The following is a 25,759-nucleotide window of genomic DNA, read 5'->3' on the forward strand; positions in this document are numbered from 1 at the left end:
CCATGATGATTTCACATACATGGATAAGTCCGTATTGAACAACATAGACGATACGAGAGTAGATGATTCAACGTTTGTGCACATCTAGTGATGAGAACAGGTGAGGGGAATGCAGTGAATCGCTGTTATTTATAGTGGAAGAGCGGATCGAAACGGATTGAGTTTTTCTTTTAACCAATCCTAACGTGTTACAAAATTCAGTCACAGTGCGGAGTCTGTCTTCCAATCCGAAGAGAGCTGTTACATTCCCTACATAGATGAGCTAGCCTCTGTGCACAGTGAATCGATGCGACAGAATTTTTAAATATGACGGAAACTTAGAAGACGATGACTTGAGTGGATCGGCTGTGGAAACGAGAAGCGAAGGCATAGTAGCGGATACCAAAGTCAACACAGTTATAATTCCAGAAGATACTGATTTTAATTGGGATTTAGTAAATTCTCTTTCTTATTCGCAAGACTTAGTTCCGGTACCTTCGCTACCTTCTCCTTCCTTACCACACGTTGATGATTTTAAACAGAGAAACGAAGATAAATTGGAGAAATATTTTCAGCAGCAGAAAGAAGCAGAACAATATTTTCTCCTTCAACTGCAACAACACGAAGAAGAGACAAGAAGGAAAGGACAGGAAGAAGAAGAAGCAGTGAAGAAACATGGTCAAAGAGATAAGAAGGAATTTGAAAGTCAAACGGTGATGGTACTCTTAGATGTTTTAACAGAGTAAAGGAGTCTGAAACAAATGTATCCGACTTGTTTTATTACGACCCAAGAGAAAAAGACCTTCCCGAGCCAAACAACTCAACCATGTTACTATGCCTGAAATACCACCCATAGTGATTTCTACCAAATTATCAACAGGAGCCAGTCCAGAAGTAGATATTGGCCGTGGTAAAGCCTTAAGGCAATTAAAGCGGGTTACTTCCGGTTCCTGAGTTCATTTTTTAATAAAAATAAAACAAAAACCACTTAAAAGAACTTTCCAGGGTTACCCGTCTCTCTCGAAAAGAGAGATCAGCCAGTTTGCCAAAATCAATTATAACTCAAAATCCCTTTTTTTTGCCTATGATGTCGTTGTGTGAGTGATTGCGAGAGTGTAGGTTCTTATTCTAAAACGTCAAAACCAAGAAACACATTTTCTGTCTGGTCTTATCTGGTACAAATTGTACAATCCAAATCACAAAACAACACTTAATAACGTTCATATACTTCTTCTGTTTCTTTGTTAACTCTCGCTCATTTTCATATCGTCTTCTTTTTTATTCTTCTTTGTTTCTCTTTCTGGACGTGTTTGGGATCTTCCTTTTTGGACGGAACCTCTTCTTTTTCCTGTTCTGATTCCCTCTCTTCCTCATGTTCATGTTGTTGTTTGGAGCATTATGAAGACCAATGTCCTTTCTCTTGACAATGATAACAGGTATCTTGGCTTTTGTCTCTTCTGACACATATCTTGTTTTTCTGACAGTCTGGACACTCCGTAGCCCAATGTCCTTTCTTCTTACAGATATAGCAAGCATCTTGACTTTATCTCGAAAGGAGGAGGATTAGTCCGTACGCTTGTCTGAATAAAACTTTCGAATGACACCTCGCAAAGCTCTAATCAGAAGTTCAATCTGTGTGGGCTCTTCCATCGTTCTGGTCGGGTTGAAAGTGAAATAAATAATGGAAGGGAAGACACTGAACCTTTATATATGGCAGACAATGGTCTTACATGGATAAAGGTACTCAATGCGTTTAAAATGTAGTCATTTAACTTTTTGCAGTCATTATGAAACGATCGCATCATGTCGTGGAGAAAAGAGAAGAATGTAAGAGACAAAAACGTGATTTATCAAATCCACAGTAGCTGAAGTCTTAGCTCAAATTCATGCCAGCAATTTTGAAGCTGACACGAGTGAGGCAGAATCCAGACCAAGAGAGCCTACACCTAACCAAAGTTCACCACTATTAACCACTGAAAAGTACTACTACATTCGAGAGACGGAAAAGCGCTCCTCAAATTGTTTTTAGAACCACGGCCTACACGTCCACGATGAAGTTTAAAGATTTCAAGTCCGACGTTACCGCTGACGAAAGCAGAAGAGTTCATCACCGATGTATGGGATTCTTCGTTAACCACACTGAAACGACAATATGAAGCCAAAGATGACGATCACCTGAGACTTTCCATTCATCATGACAATTTAAATTTAGTTTGATCGAGTTTAACATCCCAGCAGAATCGACACCGTTCAAAGTCATCGACAAGATTGAACACGTTCAACAATCCAAGGACAAGTTTCACATCACCGACGTAAAAGCGACACTGTTCATGATCTACGTGTCTCTTCCCGAAGGGACGGGACGCAAAAGGTGTTATTGGTGGACGACCTTGTCTTGTCGGAATTAACAACCCTCAAGAAATGATGTGTTTAGCCCGTGCCATCGTGGTGGTACGAACGTATGCCGACAAGAACGACACGTTAGAATGTGTGTGTTGATTGTGACTTACACCCTCATTGGACAGATGTACGTGACTGCAAAAATTGGGGTTTAGAGGCTTGGACCAAAGAAGTGCCCAATTATGCCCAAGAGTTGTGATCCTCAATTCAAACGTCCAGTGAAAAAAGTAACTTTTAAATCTATGTTAGTCACAATATCAGAAGAACAGAACCAGATACCGAGGACAACCACTCCCTTTAGGACAGGACTGTCATGGATATTTCCGAAAGACCTTTCTGGGAGGACTCCTTTGTGACTGTACAAAATGAGGAGACTCCAAGAACATTATACACTGTCCCTAGGACACCTTTGTTACCCAAAAACATGTTGTACAGAGACTTATTTGTATTCCACTTTGATCGATTTTGATATGTATTTTACCGCTATACTGAACCCTTTGGATTTTATGTATTTTTGTCTTTCGTGTTGTTCCATTTTAAAATATCAATAAACTTGCCTGATAAAAGTATAAAGATCCTGTCTTGTCTCTCTTTGTGTCAAAAGTGACATTTCCTGCACTATGGCTACCGATGCTGTCTCTTCTCCCTCTTCTTCCTCTTTTAACGTCATCGACGAACACTTAGATCGTGCTAGATGGGAGGCCTTGTATCTTCGCCATCCCGATAGCATTCTAATTGCTGGACACACCAGTTCAGGCAAAACCGAAGTTGTGAAACGTGTGATAGAACATAAATATCATTTCATCGATTTTCCACCTCAACGGATCGTGTGGTGTTACGGAGTGTGGCAATCGGCGTACAGTCTCTTACGGTAATCAAGGTCATTCCATCATGTTTGTTAAAGGCATCCCTGGCGAAGACGACGGGGTCGTGTCTTACCTAGTGAAACTCATCGGGTCATTTTCGACGATATGTTAGGAGAAGACAAAAAAGAAATTAAACTTTGGTTTACGCGCAAAGGGCATGATTGTAATGTCAGTGTCATTTACATCACTCAAAATTTGTTTTAACAAAGAAGAGCACATATCACCATTAGTCTCAATGCTCATTACGTGGTCTTCTGTTAAAACCCCTGAGATAAATCTCAAGTGCAAGCCTTAGCCAAAGAGTTACGAACACCTTCGCTTACTCATGTGTACGGCGATGCCACTCAAACCCCACATGCCTATTTACTCGTCGATTTTAACCCCTCTCCGATTATTTGCGATTTCGTACCCATCTGTTTCACGAATGGTGTCAATACGGAGGGCCTGTCGTGTACACGTCCAAGTTGTCGACTTAACAAGAAAATCTGTAAAACCCCTCGGTCACTTTAAGTCTGTCTCACAAAGCGTCACCATGACGTCCCTTCAGTCTCATCGTCCCGTCCAACTGATTCGGGCCTTGTAAGGCATCAGTCGGGAAAAAAATCCACAAATACGTTCTCGTGTCTTAGAAGCCAGTCTCAAAGAAGTATTATTATAGTTTACGGCGAGAGCACGTCAATTACGGCAAGGCATCATTCACATTCCACATCAAAACAAACGCTTTTCTGACGGAAACAAAGTAGCCTTTACGCAACTGGATGATCTCTGTCCGCATCGATATTCACGCCAAAAAGCAAATTATGTTGAAACCTGGAGGTAGCTTCCACCCGTAAGAGAGACACTTCAGCCAGGAGGCAACCTTACATTCGCAAAGTACGACCTGCAGTACGACGGTGACTGCGTCTCCAGTATCCTCAGGTTCTTAAACTTCTCCGTTGTTGGTGATGCCTGCCAAACCCAATTTGGCACCCGTTCTTCCTCATTGGATGAAACAATAGAAACCCACGTCTCCAAGAATTTATTCAGCGGTGACACCCTCCTCCTCTTTAACTGCAGTGGCAGCTGCTCACAATGTACCTGCCCCAAAAGTAAAAAACCGGGCATGTTACAGAGTTTACTGAATTAGTCCAAGCAAGAACTCTCCCGATTTAGTCCGTTGCCTACCCTTTCGCGACGTGTGATCCCTGTCATCAAGTTGATACGACGTAAAGACAATCAGTGGCGAACCATTCCGGTATTAAACAGACCTGAGATAAAGGATGGGGATTAGTGTTTTTGCGCTCCTAAACCCTCCAAAGATATCCTTACACCCCACATAGCTCCCGTCAACAATTTCATGCATTCCTTGTTCAGCTAAGTGGATTTGTACTTTAATAACAAACTGGTCAGCAGCTGCATGGATACTTACCCTTAATGAGCGTATCTGGAAAATATATTGACCTAGGGAATGAAGCCAAAAACACCCATCTGGATGTTTGCATGGTATGGAAACCTGACACAGCGGGCAAGTTTGATGATGTGGCCGATAAATACAGCACCGATAAGGGATTTGACGCACGTCAAAAGAAAATTTCTGGAAGCCGACGTTTAGAACTGATGGACCGCTTGCGTTCGGACATGTGGTTACAAGAGAAATATTTGCAAAACGGCGTGGATGTTTGCCTGAGACTAAGTATAAGCAGTACCACTTTCCATTCAATGTCTGGTGCTCCCGTTTCTAAAACCTAGATCGAGGAAGCCAGACTCTACGTACGACGCGTGGAAGTCTTACCTAAAGTGGGAAACGACAAAAGTCTCACTTTGAGCAGAACGACCGCCAAGTATCCGATACGACGCGTAGATCTGAAAACCTTCACCATTGCCACTGGACTCCGATCCAAGATCGAAGTTCATCTATTCTAAAGACAGTTACCCAAGCAATTAATCATTGGTATCGTGAGCAATGAAGCCTTCAACCGTGGTCCCAATCTAAATCCTTTCGAGTTTCCGTTCTACGAAATGTCCAAGATGGAAGGCAGTCACGATGGCAAGACCACGTGTACCAGACCCTTTGAACCTGACTTTAGTGTCAGGATGAATTACTTGAGGTCGTACTTATCCTTTTAACGAAGCCACCGGACAGTTATGAGGGAATGTGAAGACTTGTTCCCTTCTCCTATGCCACACTCGTGGATGCTTTGGGCTCCTTATTTCATTTTCAGTTTTCCGTCTGGGTGATAACGGCTCTTGGTACTGGTGGAAGTGGATGATGTGGCTGTTGTGGCTGTGGCTGTAGCTGACGTGGTTGTGGTTGTGTGGGGGTGTTGCTATGTCATGTGGAGGTGTACGGACCATCTGCTTCACCTTGACCCCATATATATAACTCGGTGAATCCGCCGGCTAGACTAATATACACTCATATTTAATTTTTAAATATCTTCAGATAAAGAACCTTCAGACCTGTAAACCCTTTTATGAAATACTTTTAGACTGCTGACATTCGAACCAATGAACACCTTTTTGTCAAAAACTTTCAGACGAACAAACAATCTCTCAGAGAAATGAACCTTGGGAATGTTGAGTAGTTACAAAATATTTTTTTTTTAACTGGTAAAGAATTATCATAAATTCAGCCCACGATATCCTTGTCACAAGCCATTAGTTGTGATATTCGTTTGTTTAAAAATGTGATTTCCTTGGAACTCAACTACTATAACTTCAATGAGTATATCCGAATCTGTAACATCTACGTGGCTTTTAGTTTTGGAATAACGTGGCATTGGGTAGGCTTTTCTCTGACATTAATGACACTGCTTAAGTTTAGCATTTCATTTATGACTAGACCCCAGCAAACTGAATGATTAAAGTCTTTACTTAAAGGAAATCAGGATGTGGAAGATGTTATAATTATCGATATTAACATTTATTCAGGCACGGATAATAATCAGTGACATTAAAAGTTTTTTTTTTTAAAACACAAATATAATTTTACATACACATGAAACTTTTATAAGCAGGAAAAATAGTAATGTAGCTGAGTGCTAAGGTAAGCTGTGTGACAACATAAAGGTGTATTAACACGAAATTGTATGTTTACACCCCATAACTATCCCATCTTTGCTTTTCTTTAAGGAAATTGTAGGGCATATAAGACACATATTGAAAATGCACATGACAAATGCATACACTTTGATTACACACATACATAGCATTAATATAAAACCCTAAAAGTTTATAAAAGTATTTAAGGATTTTTGTTTTCATGTAGTTGGTAGCATAGTGACGGGTTGAGTTCACTAATGTATTAGTGCGAGTGCCTTCCCTTAAAAACACCAACAGCATGTAACTGTTTTCATATAATTTGAAAACCTGAAATGTTTTAATCACTAAAGAAGAAAAGTTAATATAATAGTTACAACTGACACTGTATGTCAATTTTTTTAGCATACATTTGTTCTAACAATCTATTTTGAGCTTCGTCTACTTCAAACTAAGGCTGATTATAGGTAATCGTTTATACCAAAGAAATGAGTAAAAATAGGATGACTAAAAAGCTATTTTAAAACAAGTTATATTTACCACATGGCAAGTTTCTGAAGACCCCTTCGCAGCTGCCATATAAAAAGGAACATTTTATTACTGTTTTCTTGCCATATGTGGAATAAATATTCTGGTCCTGTAAATTATGCAATATGATGACCAAATTTAGTGTCAACAATTACAGGGATTGCTAATTTATATTCTAGAGTACGTCTCATTTAAAGTGGCGAAAATTTACGTGGCCTTAATATTCATTAAATGATTTTACTAAAGTCCAAGATGGATACTGCCAGTCCAAGGCGAACATTGTGAAAACGGAAACATAAAGTACTAAAACAAGTCACGTGTCAATATGCCATGTTATGGTCTCAATCTGCAGAGCGCAAGCGCAACGTGTTAATTATGAGGTGTGTCTTAATAACCGACAGGTAAGTAAAGTGTGTGTGTCTGTGTGTGTCTGCAGTGTGGCAGTTTATAGTGATGTCTAGCACTGGGGCATCATGCCGCAGAGAAGTAGCATGATGTCCCACCCAGTCACATTATCCTGACGGCAGGCCGACCAGTCGTAACACTAACCTCTTAACGCTGAGCCCCAAATGAGGCAGCTGTTAATACCATTTTTATAAGTCTTTGATATGACCTCCCGCATCCGAGGCGGACACTCTAACCACTAGGCCATCGGAGCGGTCCGCCAAGTGAAGAGAAAGCCTATGACCGATACATTAGAGAAATAAATATAAAATTCTGCTGTGCAAAAGATGACTTGCCAATGAATGTTGTTGATAGATAGATACATAGATAGATAGATAGATAGATAGATAGATAGATAGATAGATAGATAGATAGATAGATAGATAGATAGATAGACAGATAGGTAGATTATTATGTATATTTGATTTGATTATATCTGATTAAATATATTTTTTATTTCAATTTAATCGTTTGTCAGTTTCATCTTTTTTTCATTACATGCTATTGTAATATAAATTTATTCGCTGGAGATGATACTTTTTCCAGAAAATATTTTGACCTTGACTGTTCGTTTTATAAACACCAGGTGTTGATCTAAATCCTGACCTTGATGCAAAATTCGTAGCAACGACTTAAATAAGTTCTATTTTTATTTTAAAATGATTGGTTGTTGTCGAGGTCATGATGGGACTACCTGTTTAAGATGTAAACACTGTTTTTTATTTCTTAGAATAAAAGGATTGGTTTTCGTGAGGGCCACACTGGGTGTACGTGATCTTTAACAAGTATCTAATTTCTACGAGCTTCTAGAACAAGATAAAGTGACCCACATTTTGCATTTTAGAAGACGATATAACCTTTGTTGTGGAGAGATTTTCTCAGAAGTTGGGCTGGTACACTGGACGCTGTATGTTGTGCTGTTTGGAGTTATTTCAAATTACTTGGATTGGAGTTATTTCAAACTATTTGGATTCAAAAGCATTAATTCTTTTTTTCCTGAAAATACGTGTGCTCATGTGAAACTGTTGAATAAGGACAGTTTTTATAAATATTTATTCAAATTTCCAAAACCGGAGTGATAATTCTTATTTCTACAAGGAACTGTAGACTTCAACACTACAGGGTATAGCATACGTCATCGTCTTCCATCTTGGATTCTTCGTTATGACTCTTCGTCTTCCATCTTGGATTCTTCGTTATGACTCTAACTTGAAATCAGTAGAACATTTTGTTATTAGGACTACTCACATTTCATTCTTGCATTATTCTTGCATTATTCTTGGATTATGTTTGGATTTTATTCTTAAAACCGTATGTTCATATTGTTTTCTCATTTTTACAGAATTTTCCCAGGAAAATAGATTATTATATTTTTTAAAGCGTGTTGTTTTCAATCTTTCTTGTATTAGCATTTATTCGAGCCTAAACACGTAACATGAAAAGATAGATAGATAGATAGACGCACTCTTTGATGACATGCCAACTGCATGACAGGAAATGTCAAGTCTTGGGTGTGTATTAAAACATGTTATCATGTGTCATTTCGTGAGAAGTGTCTGAACTATGGAGCAGACATTTGAAAGATATTACCAGACGACTAATTTGAAATTAAAATTAACTTTAAAATGAGATGTTTAGCGGTATGAGAAACATTTATTTTAGTAATATGCAAATGGTTGAAAGATAAAGCGTTCTAATATTATTGTTTTAGTTTGATTAAACTTCTAATTTGTATTTCAGTAGGCAGTCCGCTGGAGTTTCTACGTCTTCAGTCTATGAGCAATTGCACTAACTTCAGCATGCACTTATGCTGAGTATATAGTCTCTAGTCTATTAGCAATTACACTAATTTCAGTACTGCACTAAGGTTGTGTATATAGTCTCTAGTCTAAGAGCAATTACACTAACTTGCTCTTAGGTTGAGTATGTAGTCTCTAATCTAAGAGCAATTACACTAACTTCAGTATTGCACTTAGGTTGAGTATATAGTCTCTAGTCTAAGAGCAATTACACTAATTTCAGTATGCACTTAGGTTGAGTATATAGACTTTAGTTTAAGAGTACATTTTACTGTAAAGACCTCCAGTCCACTGCATTTCCCTTTCTAGGATTGTAGGATACAATCACTTCAGTCAGCCATATTCTCTCATTTCTTTTTTACTAGCAGTTCTTTCATGCCAATATGTGTTCTTATTGCCAACAATGAAACAGTCAGACACGTAAAATGTTCCTTTTTTCTTCTTCTGTAAGTAATATGAAACATTTGAATTCGTTCATTTCATTTATAATGCCAAGTTACCAGAACAGTCATCTTTGTTATGACTATCACTATTATGAAGTCAAACATTATTTAATGAAGTCAGCGAGTTGATAACAAGCAACTATTCTCTCGATAGGCACATAAAATGCTTCCCCTTTTCAGCCTTAAGAGTTTCCCATATTAAGCTGTCACCTAGCCAGTTTTCATTACAGTCTTCAGAAAAAGGATATACTGCTACTTTACTAATAAGACCATTAATAATAATAATCATATTATTATTATTATTATTATTATTATTATTATTATTGTATAACATGATAAATCCTTTTAAATAAAGAAATTTTTACAAATATGGCATTGAAGTGTGGCATTCTGTAGTGAATTTGTTAGAAATTGAAATGTTACCTCTAATAGTTTTAAATATTTATTCAAATCATTTTGACTATTCTTAAAAAGCTATATAGTCATCCTAAGATGTATGTTTCTGGTAATGTAGGTTCTATATCATGGCAGATTATCAATATCTGCAATGTAGAAAACAGTCAAATCCATGAGTATCATTTTGTTGGGGGCGGCGTAAACAAATTAGCAACGTGTCTGTTAGATTGAACTCCTGGTGGGGTACTAGAAAGTCAAGCTCTCGAAAACGATTAACCGTAAGGACATTTTACTTTCGGAAACATTCTAGCTGTCGAGCGCTCGTTTTTATGGCAGGAGAGCAGAGGGATGGGGCAATGAAAATTATCATACAACTTCCCTCGAACTGCCAATATGGCCACCACAGTACAAATCTTAAAAGTTTTCTTATCTCTACTCCTAAATGGATGGTCGCACTGAAATGGAGTTTTGAATAAACCCACTTCTTATGATACGTACATGTATAAGGTTCCTGTTAAAAATGGTTCCCATTTAACTTCTAGCAAGAACCATTTTGGCCATTTCAGTAATGTAATGGCATTTTCAATGAAAGACGCCAAAGACATGTGGAGGGACCTAATGAAACAATACAAATCTGACCGATTAATTTTAAAGTCTCGTTAGAACAAATGGTCTTATTGACAAGGGTTGTCACAAAAATATTTATGAGATATAGTTAGTCATATATGAACATTACGCCAATTTGACCGCCAAAATGACCGCCATCTTAAAATATTATTATTGCTACTCCCGCTGAACAGATGATACAATAAAAAAAAATTTTCACTAAAAGACTTTCTGAGACTTTCTTAGACATCCTGTTGGTACGAAAGAAAATGATGCCAGTCTGAAGATCAACACAACATTCATTACAGAATTAAAGATGTTTTCATCGGTTTTACTGGCATCTAGACTGTCATGTTACCATGGAGCCTTTATAACAATGCAGGACGATATTTTCTTTCTCTACGTTGATACCGGATTTATCGCATCATGTGGTATCAAACGCTTGACATTTTACCACTTTCAAAGCCAGGAGTTAAATTATATATTTTGTGTACCACAAGACTAAACATAACCTGTATTTATGCAATAAAAGCACATTAATTTCTATTATATATCGAAGTTGGTCCTGAATGGAATGTTAGTACATTAAACTAATTTTTCATCTCACCACCCTTTTCGCAGCTTCATCTCCCTTTCGGCTGTATGTACTATAGTCTAATCAAAACACTATCAGGGATTTAAGAGATCGTTAGATTTGGGGTGATCTATCTGCTTTTTATACTCCACTGGCTAGCAGTTCGATCCAGAATCAAATGCAAAATATGTCCAATATGCTACATTTCGTTGACTGGCTCTGGCTGATCATGTATAGCCCATTTGAATACTCACGCTCCTCTTACGACACTCGTATTCTTATTGATCTCAGTGTTAAAACGAAGTCATACGAAGTCATACGGACAACGTTCTTTCTTTGCTCCTGATCCAGGCTACATGGAACAAATTGCACATTGATCTTCTACACAAGGACTAATGTGATTTCATGTAAGAGTGCTGTTAAAACTCGCCTGTTTCGACCACAAGAACAGACTTAAAGACTTTATAATATTTGCTTCCTTAGTTATTGTCATTGTGGTTTTGTTTTGTAATTTCAAGGTGTTTAATTTTATAATAATGTCGTTGTATTTGTTTTATGTGTTCTCTAATACTGTTTGGAACTTAAAGCTTCTAAGGAATAGGCGCTGTACTAAATCCGCACTGTAATTATTATTTTTTCTGTTACATTTTTGGATTGCATTAATTTACCTGAAAATTGATCGGTATAGATCAAAAGTATCACTATCACGGTAACTTGATCTTGATTGCTAACCCAGGTCTTGTTGTCATCATCAGTTCGAATCATGACTCAAGGCCGGGCGTCTTATGATGATCAGGATTGGTTCTCATGCTGACAATTCGACCTGATTTAACAATCACGGTAACTTGATCTTGATTGCTAACCCAGGTCTTGTTGTCATCATCAGTTCGAATCATGACTCAAGGCCGGGCGTCTTATGATGATCAGGATTGGTTCTCATGCTGACAATTCGACCTGATTTGACAATCACGGTAACTTGATCTTGATTGCTAACCCAGGTCTTGTTGTCATCATCAGTTCGAATCATGACTCAAGGCCGGGCGTCTTATGACGATCAGGATTGGTTCTCATGCTGACAATTCGACCTGATTTAACAATCACGGTAACTTGATCTTGATTGCTAACCCAGGTCTTGTTGTCATCATCAGTTCGATGACAATTCGACCTGATTTAACAATCGCGACTGCATTACTGTTATAATAACCAATATTTATTACTCTGACAAGATTATTTTAAAGTCCCAAATCAAGGTCCAGTGGAAAATCATCTCGTGGATATTAAAATCAATTTTATGTTGTGAAATGTCTGCTAAAAATATCCTTCCATGCGTGTTAGGATTGTTTTCTTGGATTTACAAAACAGGAAATTAATGATAAGATTTAAGACTGAGAGCAAGGATCAAATATCCTATTTTTCTTTACATATTCACTAAATACATTTAATAAATGATATATGCATCAATTTGTCTTCCTTGTGTGGTTTTCTGGAGCCAGTGTAAATTATTGTGCGTCAACGTCAATACGAATGAAAATCTTATAAAACTCTAAAAGCAAGAAAGAAAATAATATTTCTTGTACTTTTTATTGCAAATGAATGAAAAGTGTAAGCAGAAACATGATAGTTATTCAAATTTATTATACATACATACGTCAGAATTGTATAAATTCCTTTGTTATTTATGAAACACATGTACACGGGTTCTGGTTTTTATGTACAACTATGCCCGATGATGATTTATTTATATTGTACAATATTTCGAAAAGGTGAGTTCGGTTCATCCTATGCTGCACGTGCGAAGTGCTTTCGATTGGAAAAACCGATATCCATGAAGCGCACAGATGATGATGGGCTACATCATCTGTGTATAAATACTTCACCGTAGACGAAAACGTTACACTGGAAAGTCTTGTCTGTGAGCAGTCTACTTAAGGACTTGCAAATATTCAGCTTTAGAGGTATGGGAATCATTTATAAATTTGTTATGTATATGATAGTTCATAACTATTGCACTACAACGTTTATTTTTGTATATTTTCTATGTTGCTCCGGCTTGCGTAGTATAATGCAAATATGTTATATTCTTGTATGTGACTTAACAGGAGATCTATATTAACAATAACGTTGCACTTATTAAGAAAAGTTTAGTACCTTAGGATTATTATCAGACACAGGTAGGTTCACTTCTGAACCTATTTATTGCTTTGTGATGTTGTGCCGATAATGTAATTTGTATAGCTTACCGTACATAACGTCATTATGTGTTATCGTATATGCCCGTGTCATTCCTAGTAAACGGTGTTAGATTAATGTTTCAGCTGATAAGAGTTGACGGGGTAGCAGCTGCAAAGTTGACCAAAGAGTTGACGATAGCAGCTGTAAAGCTAACGATAGCAGCCATAGAGTTGCCGATGTAGCGGACGACAGAACTAGTTGAACAGCAGGCGTCTAGATGATTGAACAGTGTTTTTCTGGCTGAGTAGCAGGTGATCGTAAGTTCATTACCGATTGTTGGGCGCTGATTGCCTTATTGATCAAGTGCTTGAATGGTGGTCGGTGATCACCTATAATGCTGACTGCTTGATTAATCAGTGTGACTGATAACCAAGTATTTTAATGACGGATTGTTTTGTGTAACTTCATACATACTGAGTTTGTTATACCCAGTGTTTTGGGACTGTAAAGATATAATGTCCCATTTTTACAGCATTTTACTATTTGATTTAAGTACATCATTTTTCACTATTTAACTAAAACACATCATTCTCTTCGTCGTGTCAAATTACTGTGAATCAGTAACCTTTGTCCTTGTACTATGTAAGATCGCTTACTTGCATTCACATTTGTTGCATTATTAGGCTATTACAGATTGTTTTAATTTGTCCTATGATCGTATCATATACACGCACGTATCAATCATAATTCTTTTTTTTTCTTCATTTGAGTCATTCATCAATAAACAATATATTTGTATCAACCATCATTAGTGTTTCGTTACAAATCCGACCGAAACCTGGTTATCTTGTTACACTGTTGTTGTACTATGTATGCAATTCCAGTTTTGATAATAATGAAATATGAATCAATGACTTACTTTTATATCTATGTATGAGGTTCTGTATATGCTTCAGTAAATTTGTAATTATAAACACCTCAATAAGTAATCTTTTTTATTTGGTGGAGATCTGTAGTTAGAGACGCTAATGCTGACAGCTATTTACCAATCTTTTAATTTCGTTCATATTTATGCTCTTCGGAATAGTCATGTGACGTACTTTTGGCCAATCATTGCTTGTCAGGAACGCCAGTGACCAGTGACACAAAGTGAGGGTTAATATGCAATTCAATTATCATTACTTGTTCATTTACCCTCAATCAGTAGCAATTATATAATCATTTTGTGAAACATTAAAGCCTTTTAAATCATAACCAAGACTGCCAGACATGGATAAAAAGTAACAAGTACCAATGAACGCTAACAACACTGAAAATACATTGACTAGCATAAAAATGAAGAATACAGTTTTAGATGTTCAGAGCATACTCATGCTAGTAGAAATGTGAACTTGACAAATTTATTGTGCGGAACCGGTAATGTGATCTTTCATTGGCCATCTTGTCTGCAGATCTATTTGGTAATGTCAGCCGTTGAAGTCACCGATATTAGTGCCGTTAAAATGATTTGGACGGGAATTTAAGTTTGATGAACATATTTCTGGGTGTGACAAGTTCATAAAAGCAAGATCGAACTTGATGACAGTGCAGTTGTTACCACATGACCGGTGATCGCACTTGAAACATAACATGAACGATTTCAAACAAAAGTTCAAGGTAAGTCGCTATCTAATCGTACTGAAATGTTCAAACACACTATTTCAACAGTATGTATACATTCATCGACATAATATGTCTAATTTATGACATGAGACAAATCACTCTACCCACATTTGACAAGCTTTAGACAACCAGATCTATTACAACATATTATTACATCATTATTACATCAAGGTAAGTCGCTATCTAATCGTACTGAAATGTTCAAACACACTATTTCAACAGTATGTATACATTCATCGACATAATATGTCTAATTTATGACATGAGACAAATCACTCTACCCACATTTGACAAGCTTTAGACAACCAGATCTATTACAACATATTATTACATCATTATTTATCTAATATTTTTTCACCTCTTCGGCATTTAATAGTTCCTTTTAATCAAATGTAAGTGTCAACATTGGTGTCCAGATACCAGAAGTGAAAAGTTGTTGAGAAATATGTGCTATGTAAAGAATAGCCATCATTTCATTCAGGTAAAACATTAAGCTTAAATTCACACAGAACTGAACGCGTTTTGTTATTTGGTACATCCTCTTTTGTTTTTGGCACATCATGTATTGACGCCATTTATCTACTACTTTGTTTGTGTTATGCGGTCCATAATTTGTCAAAAATCTGTAGTGAACTTTGAGACTGAATAAATAGGAATCCTCTCTTATCAAAGACGTGTTGCGCTTATAATTAAGTAAATTTAACTCTTCAAGATGTTGTTGACTGATGCAACACCGAGAAAGGAAAGAAAAGATAATTGTTCCAAAAGCAGAAACCAATGATGAAGCAAACATCTATCATTGTATTCCTACCAGGGTTAATTACCTCGATATATCCCTACGCGTGCATGAAGACAGAAAGACAATTAGTCCTCGAGTAACATCCACATGGGATTTAAACCTATTTGTCTTAGGCTCTGGTTGCATGTAATCATAATAGCTAAATTTAAGGTTTGTCCTTCTTTTCACTTCATGACAAAGAGCAAGAAAATAACTAAAGCTAGGAATAATGTAGCTTGAAAATTAAATTGTATTATTTTATTGAAGCAGTTGCTACATCTGAGCATTTAATATCGATTAAGTCTTGAAAAAATAGTTTGGAGATATCCATGACGGTTTTGTGAACAAGCTAGAAGCTGTATTGGTTTATGTAAACAAGCTAGAAGATGTATAGTTTGGTCATATCCGTGACGGTTTGTGTAAGCAGATGTATAATTAGGCATATCCATAAGGTTGTATGTATACCAACTACAAGCTGTGTAATTTGGCCATATCCAAGACGGTTTATGAAAGCAGGCTACAAGATATATAATTAGACCATATCCATCACGGTTGACGTAAACAGACTACAATATGTATAATTAAGTCATATAAATGATTTCAGGTAAAGACATTAATCACTTGAGTGAGAATCATGCTTATTTAGCTGAAAAAAAAAGGCCCGTTATTTTACCAAAAGGAAAGGTATTTCAATCTTTTTGTAGCATAGAAAGAAATCCTGCTCAACCTTCACAAAACGTAATTATGCACCCCTCTCAATAAAAAGGGTTTTACATGGGAATTCGGCACTGCCTTAAAGATGCAATAAACTGACAACGAACAGTGCAAAACTAGTTTCTAACAAGCATGAGCACTATCGACTCTAAATTTGTCGTATTCAAAGACAAATACAAAACAAGGACAAGACAAACAGAAAAAACACAAAAGCGCTTAGGTTACAAATTTTACATGACTAGTTCTATAACAATAAGAGCTTGAAAGATTTTTGGTTTCAATGTTCTAAAACGGCGAATTCAGTAAGATTCGTTTTCTTTCCTGGTTTCGGAACTCCAATTCGGATTGTAAGCAATTGCAATAAATGTTACATCACTGAACGTGTAGCCACGGGAAGAGAAGTGTTCTGCAACTGGACTTAAGTACAGCTTCTTTGTGATCCAATCAGATCTGTGAAGATTGTTCCTATTGTGTAACTTTTATTTTTTTCCTACATACTGAAGGCGATAGATCTTTACATGTGAACGTTCCATGTTTTGCTAGTCTCTGTGCTAGAAAATGTTTTGATACTTATCATATGTTGACAAATTTTGCATCTTTTATCGCCACAGGGGCCAGATTCACTTACTGAATTCACCGCCGTACAAGATCGAAACCAAGCGGTCTAAACCAAGCCGACTAAAAAAAGAAGTCGTGTACCGATACAATCATCATCTTTTTGCAGCTGGTACATTTTCATTTAAATAATTCTTTCAGTTTACTTACTAGTATCCAATAGCCTACAATTACAACTAAAACAATGAAATATCCGGGAGATATTCCGCACATTTACATTATAAAACAGATGGCGTTATGGCTCATCGATTTCTAGGTCAGTGTAAAATATGTTTCAGCATCAGCATCAAGTTGAAGCCAAACAGTTGAAATATCAAAACTTTCAAGAGCGTGTATTCCTGTAGAAATAGTCAGGTAAGATTTTTGTAACCTTAATATTTTTTGTGTTTTATGTTTGTTTTGTCTGTATTTTGTATTTTTTGTTTGAAAAAGACAAATTTAGAGTCGAAAGCTCTTAGGCTAGTTTTGCACTGTTCATTGTCAGTTTATAGCATTATCTTAATCAATTTCTGACATTCGTGAACCCTTGCTAGATACAGTGGTCTTGAAGGACTGTTATTCGCCATATTATTATTATTATTATTATTATTATTATTATTATATTACTCAGATTTGAAAGAGTGTTGACGTTTTAAAAACAAGGACAACGTTTATATATGCGAATTTTACAAATAGTTGTTCCTGTTGCTTTTGTCCCGAGTTTAGTAATTCACTTAATTTGCCATACATGTGTTTGTGTCGTTGTAGTCTTGGCGCACCCATTCGTTGTCGCTTTACTGAAGAACGTCTCCTTGAGAATGAAAAGTAACATTTATTTGTTCACATCGGCATTACTTCTGACTCTATGCTTAGACATAGCGGTATGAAGAATACAAGAAGTTCTACGGAATTTAAAGTTGCATGAATCAAATGAGTAAAGCATATTCCAATTCACCACTTTCATTTCTCCCATGCCGTACTCTAGTATTTGGGTGGCGGAAACTGGTGGTAGGGTGAGGATCGATAAAGGGAAGCAGACCAAGGAATGTCTTCATGCGGCATGACGTCATGCTTCTCAGTAAGAGATGTCAGGTCATTCTCGTATTGTATCCTTCTGTTTGAAATCAAAGAAAGAGATTTAAAAAACAAAAATCAAAATATTGTAGTAATCAATCGGTTTGTCATCGAAACTTACAGAGAACAAAACGCAAAAAGGGTAAATGAAAAATTAAATAGACAGACACACCGATAAAGGACTGAAACAATTATTAAATAAATCAGTACGTTAAAACAGGCGACCATAAGACGTTATGACAGTAACATAAGACATACGGAATCGGGGACATATTTGCCCAAAACTGAAGGAAAGAACACTCTCATGGGGAATCGGTCTCGTCTACAGAAAGACCATTATCTGCTTCTTCTCTCGTACTTTCCTATTATCCTCAACAGCTTTCTAATGCCATACTAGTAATTTCCTACTATCCCTTACATCCTTCTAATCCCGTATTAGTAAATAAAATAATTTCGAAACATTTAGTCCTAATTTATGGTAATCACACTGCCATCTTGTCACGCACCGTAGGCTTACGCAGTTCTGTTGGATTGTCTTGGGTCTTGCCTTTAATTGCAGAATGCCTGACCCTTTAATTTCTTTGAAAAGTAAATCGATTCAGTATTCCCTAACTCTTTCTCTCTCTCTCAGCCGAATTGGCAGCATTTAATACAAATTAAAGCCACTTTTAGCTGTCTTTCACTTTGGGACTAGGTTCCCAACACTACCGCACAGACCGCCACTGAACTGTGCTATGGTGGTAAAATCTAACAGTCGCGAAGAATGTTCTCCGCGAATAACACAGGCACATTTTGTTTCACGCGCAGAGCTTGCCACTTCAGACATGAGACCGTAGATATACAACTCATTACGGTAGAATTGATACGCACTACCTTTTATGACCTTCTAACTTGACGATATTGGCAAAATACAGAGAATTTCGAAAGACAAAGCAATGTTTAGTTTTTATGTTTGATGAGCAAGAGTTAAAAAAAAAAATCAGAAGCAACCAGGGCGACCCCACGATTTCCCACATGTTAGGCGTTGTCGTTCGTGTATGTGTGTGCGTGCAATTTTCGGTTCGGCTTACTGTTGACTTTTAAAAGAGTGTGTGTTTGCAGGAATGTACGGTCTTTTAACCAATCTTGCATACAATATACGGATGCCCGAGTAAAAATGGTTAGACTCGTGTGAGCTGTGGTTCTCTCTTGTACGGGTGACAGCTTGCATCTACGTCGGTGAGTGTGGTAATTTTGTTTTACAAAAACTAATAGTTAAATATAGTGATATGAAACATTAAATATGGAGAAAGTGAAATACTCTGAGACAAAATATTGTAACGGGCAAATCAAATATCCCATGGCTAAGATGCTAACAAATACTTCTAGTGAGTTATATTCCCAACGATGATTTGACAAAAAAATTGTTATTAAGACAATATTAAGACAATATTCATGAGCTTTAGAGTGCTAAATGTAACTCAATAAACATAGACATTGTGTAATGAAACATATTCACCAACCCGAGCATTATGTCCATGATCATGATAATACAAAAATACTGCATATTGCTGTAATAAATAAGCAAGACCAGTTAAAATATAACTATGTACCTGATAAAATCTGCGACAGAGAAGAGTATTCGGATCCCCTGGAAATAATGACTCATTAGTTGGGACGTGTTGAATAACACACAGCTCAGTTTAACGAAAATATCTTTTCGCGCGCCTCTCTTAATCTCAAAGAGGGAATAACATTTGTTAAACTGGGGTGTGTCCAACTGTGGTCAAACTTAAAACCATCAGCATAAAAAAATCTATATTTTTTACTGATGAACGCGCTGCTCGAAACTATAGTTTATGTTTGTGTTGGCACGGCGATGGTGTATTGCATGTTCTGGAGTTAGCCCGGTTAACTTCATATATAAGTTCCTTTTAATTGTATAATTATTTCCGTGGCCTGATTGGTTAGAGTACTAAGACGTGATATTGATGCAGATAGTTTTGGTTCTGTCATTCTCTCAGCTAAATTGTTTATCCTTATTAATTAAGGAGACTGTTAAGCTCAAGTTGGCTATACACGATATGAAAGTAAAATTAGACGTTAACCGTCAATCTTAATAACATGTTGGCAAGCATAATTCTTTGAGAGGTAGTAAAGTCTGAAATATCGAGTGAGCCTTCTCAGATGTTATCTGGCACCCTAGAGGTTCATTTGGAGTTGCAAGTTCTCACCGCCGTAATTGACATTAACTAGAACACACGTCAGTTGACCCAACGAAAATACGTGCAACACTTTGAAACAGCAGCGTGCCTAACATAAAAGAAATATCCTCTCAGGATAATTTGAACTAGACGATTGTCTTATTAGTGATAATTATTAATTCATAAACTATATAAAACATGAATGTGAACAGTATCTCGAGATTTGCAAATCAGTAGGCATAAACTTCACCGAGAACTGGACGCCAGAAACTAGCGCGAAACATTTGATGAAATTCAACAGTGGCATGATGATGGTCGTTACTCATTGCCGTCTGAATACGAATTTGTCAAGGAACTGCAGCAATGCATGACTGAGTCCCACGTGCACATGAAAGATTTATTGAAACTCACTCGCGTGGTTGAACCTTTCAGATGTGCAGCAGCGAAATGACGAGCTCAGCAACTGAACAAGTTAGTCAAGGTTGAATTGGTCAAAACTGCATTCAAAATGGAACGCTATCATCAAAAAGCACCACTTATGCTTGGGTTAAATAATTTACTTATCTCGTCGACCTTAAACGGAATGAGACGATGACGATGATTCTTTGGCAAACAATGCTATCTTTGAGAACAAAAAATGCGTAACTGATTTTATTTTGACACATGCGTGTCACAGACACGTGTTTTTTGTCAATTTTATAGCGACGTTACCTTTTTTTACTGCGATAATGTATCGGTTATCTTGGTCTGATTTTGGATCTCGTTAAAGTTGTCGAAGACCGAATACAGTTTTGTGATCACTGACAAACTGCTTTCGTATCCTTGTGTGCATCCTAGTAGACAATATCTTACCAGTGGCATTAATATCACCCACACAGGTGCAGACAGTACTGATAGCAACTCCGACAGGGAACACGCATTCGTCATCGATTGGCAATCCCAGTGACATCAAGTCCAACCGCAGCGGTGGGGCTATCCTACATTCAACATCGATACTACCATTGGCGCGTTTGTATCCATGCATCAGACAATTCTGGGACTGGCACGATACAACGATAATTGATCTCGCCTTGTGGGTCCGTTAATCATGTTCGCCACAGAAAACCTTCTTAATTCCGGTCACCTTTCGAAAAACCCATTTTGTCCAATTTTTCGGTCGGAATATAGGCTGCTTTTCTTGTAAAATATGTTGGCACTATTCACTTTGACCACTTAATACGATGATCTATGATCCAAACGTGGATACGATATTGTTAATCTTTGTGAAATGTGAACTGATACTGCATATTAGAGACAACAGTTGCCAGATTTCAGCGCTGACTCAACTGCACTCGCACTGACGTTCACGATGACGTTTAATACGAGAATGTGGGTCACTGGTGACCCAGTCTTGTCAGTGCCTGGTATTTTCTCATTTCTTGGTAAATCTGTGCGTTGGTACGATTAAATCCTGGTTGTGAACCAACATAACTGCAAGTTCGGTTTTACCAAATCTATCCACCGCCATTTAAATAACAAAGTCTATATCGCGCAAGTAGATTGTGGCCCGATGGCACTTATGACATTACCGCGAGACAGATCTTTTTTTTCCTCCACTTTCCAACAAAGATATAAAAATAATAGGATATACATGTGAAAATAAAGGAATTAAAATAATACGAAGAATCTTTCATCAATAAGTTTCTACAGTTCACTCTATTTATGTAGCATGTAGGAAACTATGAAATAGAGAAGAGAGAAATTTGTGTCTCTAGTGAGAGAAAAAAATGTTCTATTTCTTTGTCGACATTAAGTAAAGTATGCAATACTTGGGAATCGAATAGACGTCTCATTTGTCATTCTCATTCTTAACTCTCACCTGCAGCGTTGGCAACATCGCTCAGAGAGGGGTCTGTCATCTGAGCAGCAGTTAATATCCTTGAAGAAGTAGACCATGATACAGGCGATAATAATGATAGCGACTGCCACACACCCCCAAAGGGTCAACTGTTCCGTGCTGAAATGGGGAATATCCATATAGCTTCAAATTTTTTAAATTTTAAAGAATTCATGGAAATTCTGAAGAAATATTTTCATGTTTGTACAAGGCATACCGCTTCAGAATTAATCTTCCCTCATCTCGGCTTGAATATTCAAGTCTACGTTATACGAAAAACGTAGGGATACGCATGGGTTAAAATTGTAGACATGAAAATATTAGTTGAGTTTAAAAATATTTTTTTCATAAATTTGTAATTGAAAATTACAAGAGGTACAATATAGAAGGTACAGGATTATAATACACCTCTCCTTTTATGATAAATGTTTTTACAATAAATATGAATATGAATATATGGCGGAAGATAAAAGGTTTTAATAAAAAAGCTAAATTTAAATTGTTAAGTGAAACGATATGAAAATATTGGTTCATGGCATATGAAATAATACAAATAATCAAATTACCTATTGTTTCATTACGTGTATGATTCTTTAATTATCTACTTTGCATTATATACGTACGTAATGATATAACTAGCTATTGTTTCATTATATGTAATAAAATATTTAGATAGTCTTTTATCATATATGTAACTAACTATTCTGTCATTATATTTATAATAATTTAATGACATAGTTTGTCATATATATATATATATATATATATATATATATATATATATATATATATATATATATATATATATATATATATAATGACAAACTATGTCATTAAATTAGTATAAATATAATGACAGAATAATTAGTTATATATATATATATATATATATATATATATATATATATATATATATATATATATATATATATATATATATGATTAGCTAGTATTTAATTATATATGCAATAATATCACTAGCTATTGTTTCATTATACCTATAATAATATAATTAGACAGTGTTTGATTATATACGTAATAAAATAATTAGTCTCATTATATGTAAGAATATAAATAGCTATTGTCTCATTATATATAAGAATGTAAGTGTGTCTGTGGTTTGGATTTTTAACGTAGCTTTAACAACTGTTCAGTCATATCGCTATGATGTCTGCAGTGTGACAGTTTATAGTGATGTCTAGCACTGGGGCATCATGAGGCAGACATGTAGCATGGTGTCCCACCCAGTCACATTATCCTGACACCAGGCCGACCAATCCTAACACTAACCTCATAATGCTGAGCGCCTAACGAGGCAGCTGTTAGTACCATTTTTATAAGTCTTTGGTATGACTCAGTCGGGGATCGAACATATGACCCCCCGCATCCGAGGCCGACGCTCTAACCACTAGGCCACCGAAGCGCTCAAGAATGTAAGTAGTTGTTGTTTAATTTTGTATGTAATACATCTAATTAGCAATTGTTTCATTATCTATGTAATATAAACATGTTTCTCTTGAACAATTGCGAACTGTTAATGTAATGACTGCAACTATTATCAGCTGTTAATGTAATGCCTGCAAGTAGTGTCATTTGTTAATGTAATGCCTCCAAATACGTTACTGATACCTAAACTGCGTTTGACAATTTAAAAATGCAGTAGAAATATAAATCGAGAAGGAATATTGGAATGTAGAAAAACATCTCCTATCGAAGTGATATAACGCTTTCATTGTGCAAAACAACACAAATTTTATAAAGCTGCGGAACATTTGTAACGCGCCTAAACGGAGGGCACAACGGTTGTTCACTTTGAAATCGTATTTAGAGCAGACAGTGATTCTTCACTCCCAAAATCTCCATTCAGGAATTGTATCATCAACCGGTTTGTTCTTTTGTGATCACATGATCACACCCCATGGAGATTTTGTGATCACATGATCACACCCGGTGGAGATTTTGCATAAGTCTTAATACAACCAAAATTACAAACTCATGCCTTTTTCTTCGCTTGTATTTTTTTCCACCAAATATCTGAGCTTTCATGAATATAAATTCCAATAAAGAAATTGACTGTTAATCAATAACACGGTTTCACGATCTGGTATTAATTACAGCCAATCAATTCAAATTCTTCTTTGCAATATGTAGGTCTGTCAAGTCAGACATTTTTTTCATACTATATTTCGGGATTTTTACAGAGATATTTTATTGTGTCTTTATAGACATGATCTGCATTGTATAGAAATCTATAATCACTTTGTATTTAATCTTCAATTTTTGTTTTTCTTATTGTTTTTAATACACATGCATACTTTCAGTTTTGATCAGGGATTTGCTAATTTTAACGTCATGTAAACATACTATTTATGAACGGCAATGTTTTTGTCATCAGAAAAGGAGAGGAAATCGGACTCGTTCAAATATATATGATGCCTTTCTAGCATTACAGACGCTAATTAATAATAATCGCTCTTTCTGCATTTATTTATGTAGTTGTATGTAATTTTCAGTTTAAATTGGTCTAATTCGACCTTTATCGTAATGTCGTCTTGCAGATTGTGCTCATAAGTGTTCGCTCAACATTCAAAATAAGTGTTTGTTCTGTTTCAAAATAAGACTGCTTTTAATTTCCTTCAAGCATTGTAACTAGTATTTTACCGAGCTGAGTGGGTAGCTTACTGATTCCTCTTTTGGAATATCTTTCTGGAAATACAGTTTAATCCTCAACCTACTTGTAGCATACTACTGTCAGAGCGCGTAGGTTGATTTTGTTCTTCCTGCCCTTGTACTTCAGTTTGACTACACTATAATGGTGGTGGACATGTTACCATCAGTGTCAACTGACCTACATGTTTTAACCATTTCTTCGAAAAATGTGCCGATAAGTATTCCCGTTTAATTCGTGTTTCTGTATAATCAAGATTTCGTATTCATAAGATATTTACAAATAGAAATGATGGAAGTAAGTTAGGCCCATCTGGCTACAATTAGAATTAGACACAGACATTTTCAGCCACAGTTAATGTGATAAACAAACACGTGCAAAGAAGAAATATTAATTGCTTTAGTGTAAGGACGCAAGGTACAATTAGCGTATTTTGTTGGCATCTTTTCAAAATTGCTATAAGTAAGCCAATCAATTTGCATTAAATTTCAAGATATGTGAACCAAACAACTTACACCCAGTCTTACTTGATGTGAATCATTCAACTTACGCCCAATCTCCGAATCATCCGATTTTCTAACGAATATATTACCCCTTGGTGAGCAAATATTAGACCGGTAATTCGGTCATGGCCCACATTTATCAAAGGGATGTAATTGCCTCATTTTGGCTGTGGACACTCTTTATATCAGTTCGATGGCTTATATTTTGATTCTATAAGACGTTTTCTTGTTAGAGTAATTCTGGGTCAGTCAACAGCGATTTCAATAATTTCAGCAGATACATTTTTTCATTTGCTTCCCGCACATTCACTAAACACATCTCGATAAAGTCAATGTTCGATCATAACGGTCAGTGTGAAAGAATTAAATTAAATAGTTATAAATTAATTATTTTCAAAGCGTACTAATTGCATTTTCTCCTTAACGGATAGTTCTTGTTTCTTAAACATCTCTAACAGCTAGTAACTTACACCTTTTCTACT

The 25,759-nt window shown here is 36.3% G+C and overlaps 1 protein-coding gene across 1 annotated transcript in view; it reads right to left on the reverse strand.

Moving 5' to 3' along the window:
• Window positions 1–15,908: 15,908 nt before the first annotated feature.
• Window positions 15,909–25,759, reverse strand: part of LOC149785583 (uncharacterized) — a 38,805-nt gene continuing 28,954 nt past the window's right edge. Inside the window, exons 3-4 of the mRNA XM_089979377.1 lie at window positions 22,089–22,226; window positions 15,909–18,087 (exon numbers count right to left, since the gene is read on the reverse strand). Coding sequence (XP_089835503.1) covers window positions 17,955–18,087; window positions 22,089–22,226 — 271 coding nt within the window. The 3' untranslated portion in view covers window positions 15,909–17,954. The remainder of the gene's footprint in view (window positions 18,088–22,088; window positions 22,227–25,759) is intronic.

Source organism: Sinohyriopsis cumingii, chromosome 13 (genome assembly GCF_028554795.1).
Source record: "Sinohyriopsis cumingii isolate HCF-2022 chromosome 13, ASM2855479v2, whole genome shotgun sequence".
NCBI lineage: Eukaryota > Metazoa > Mollusca > Bivalvia > Unionida > Unionidae > Sinohyriopsis > Sinohyriopsis cumingii.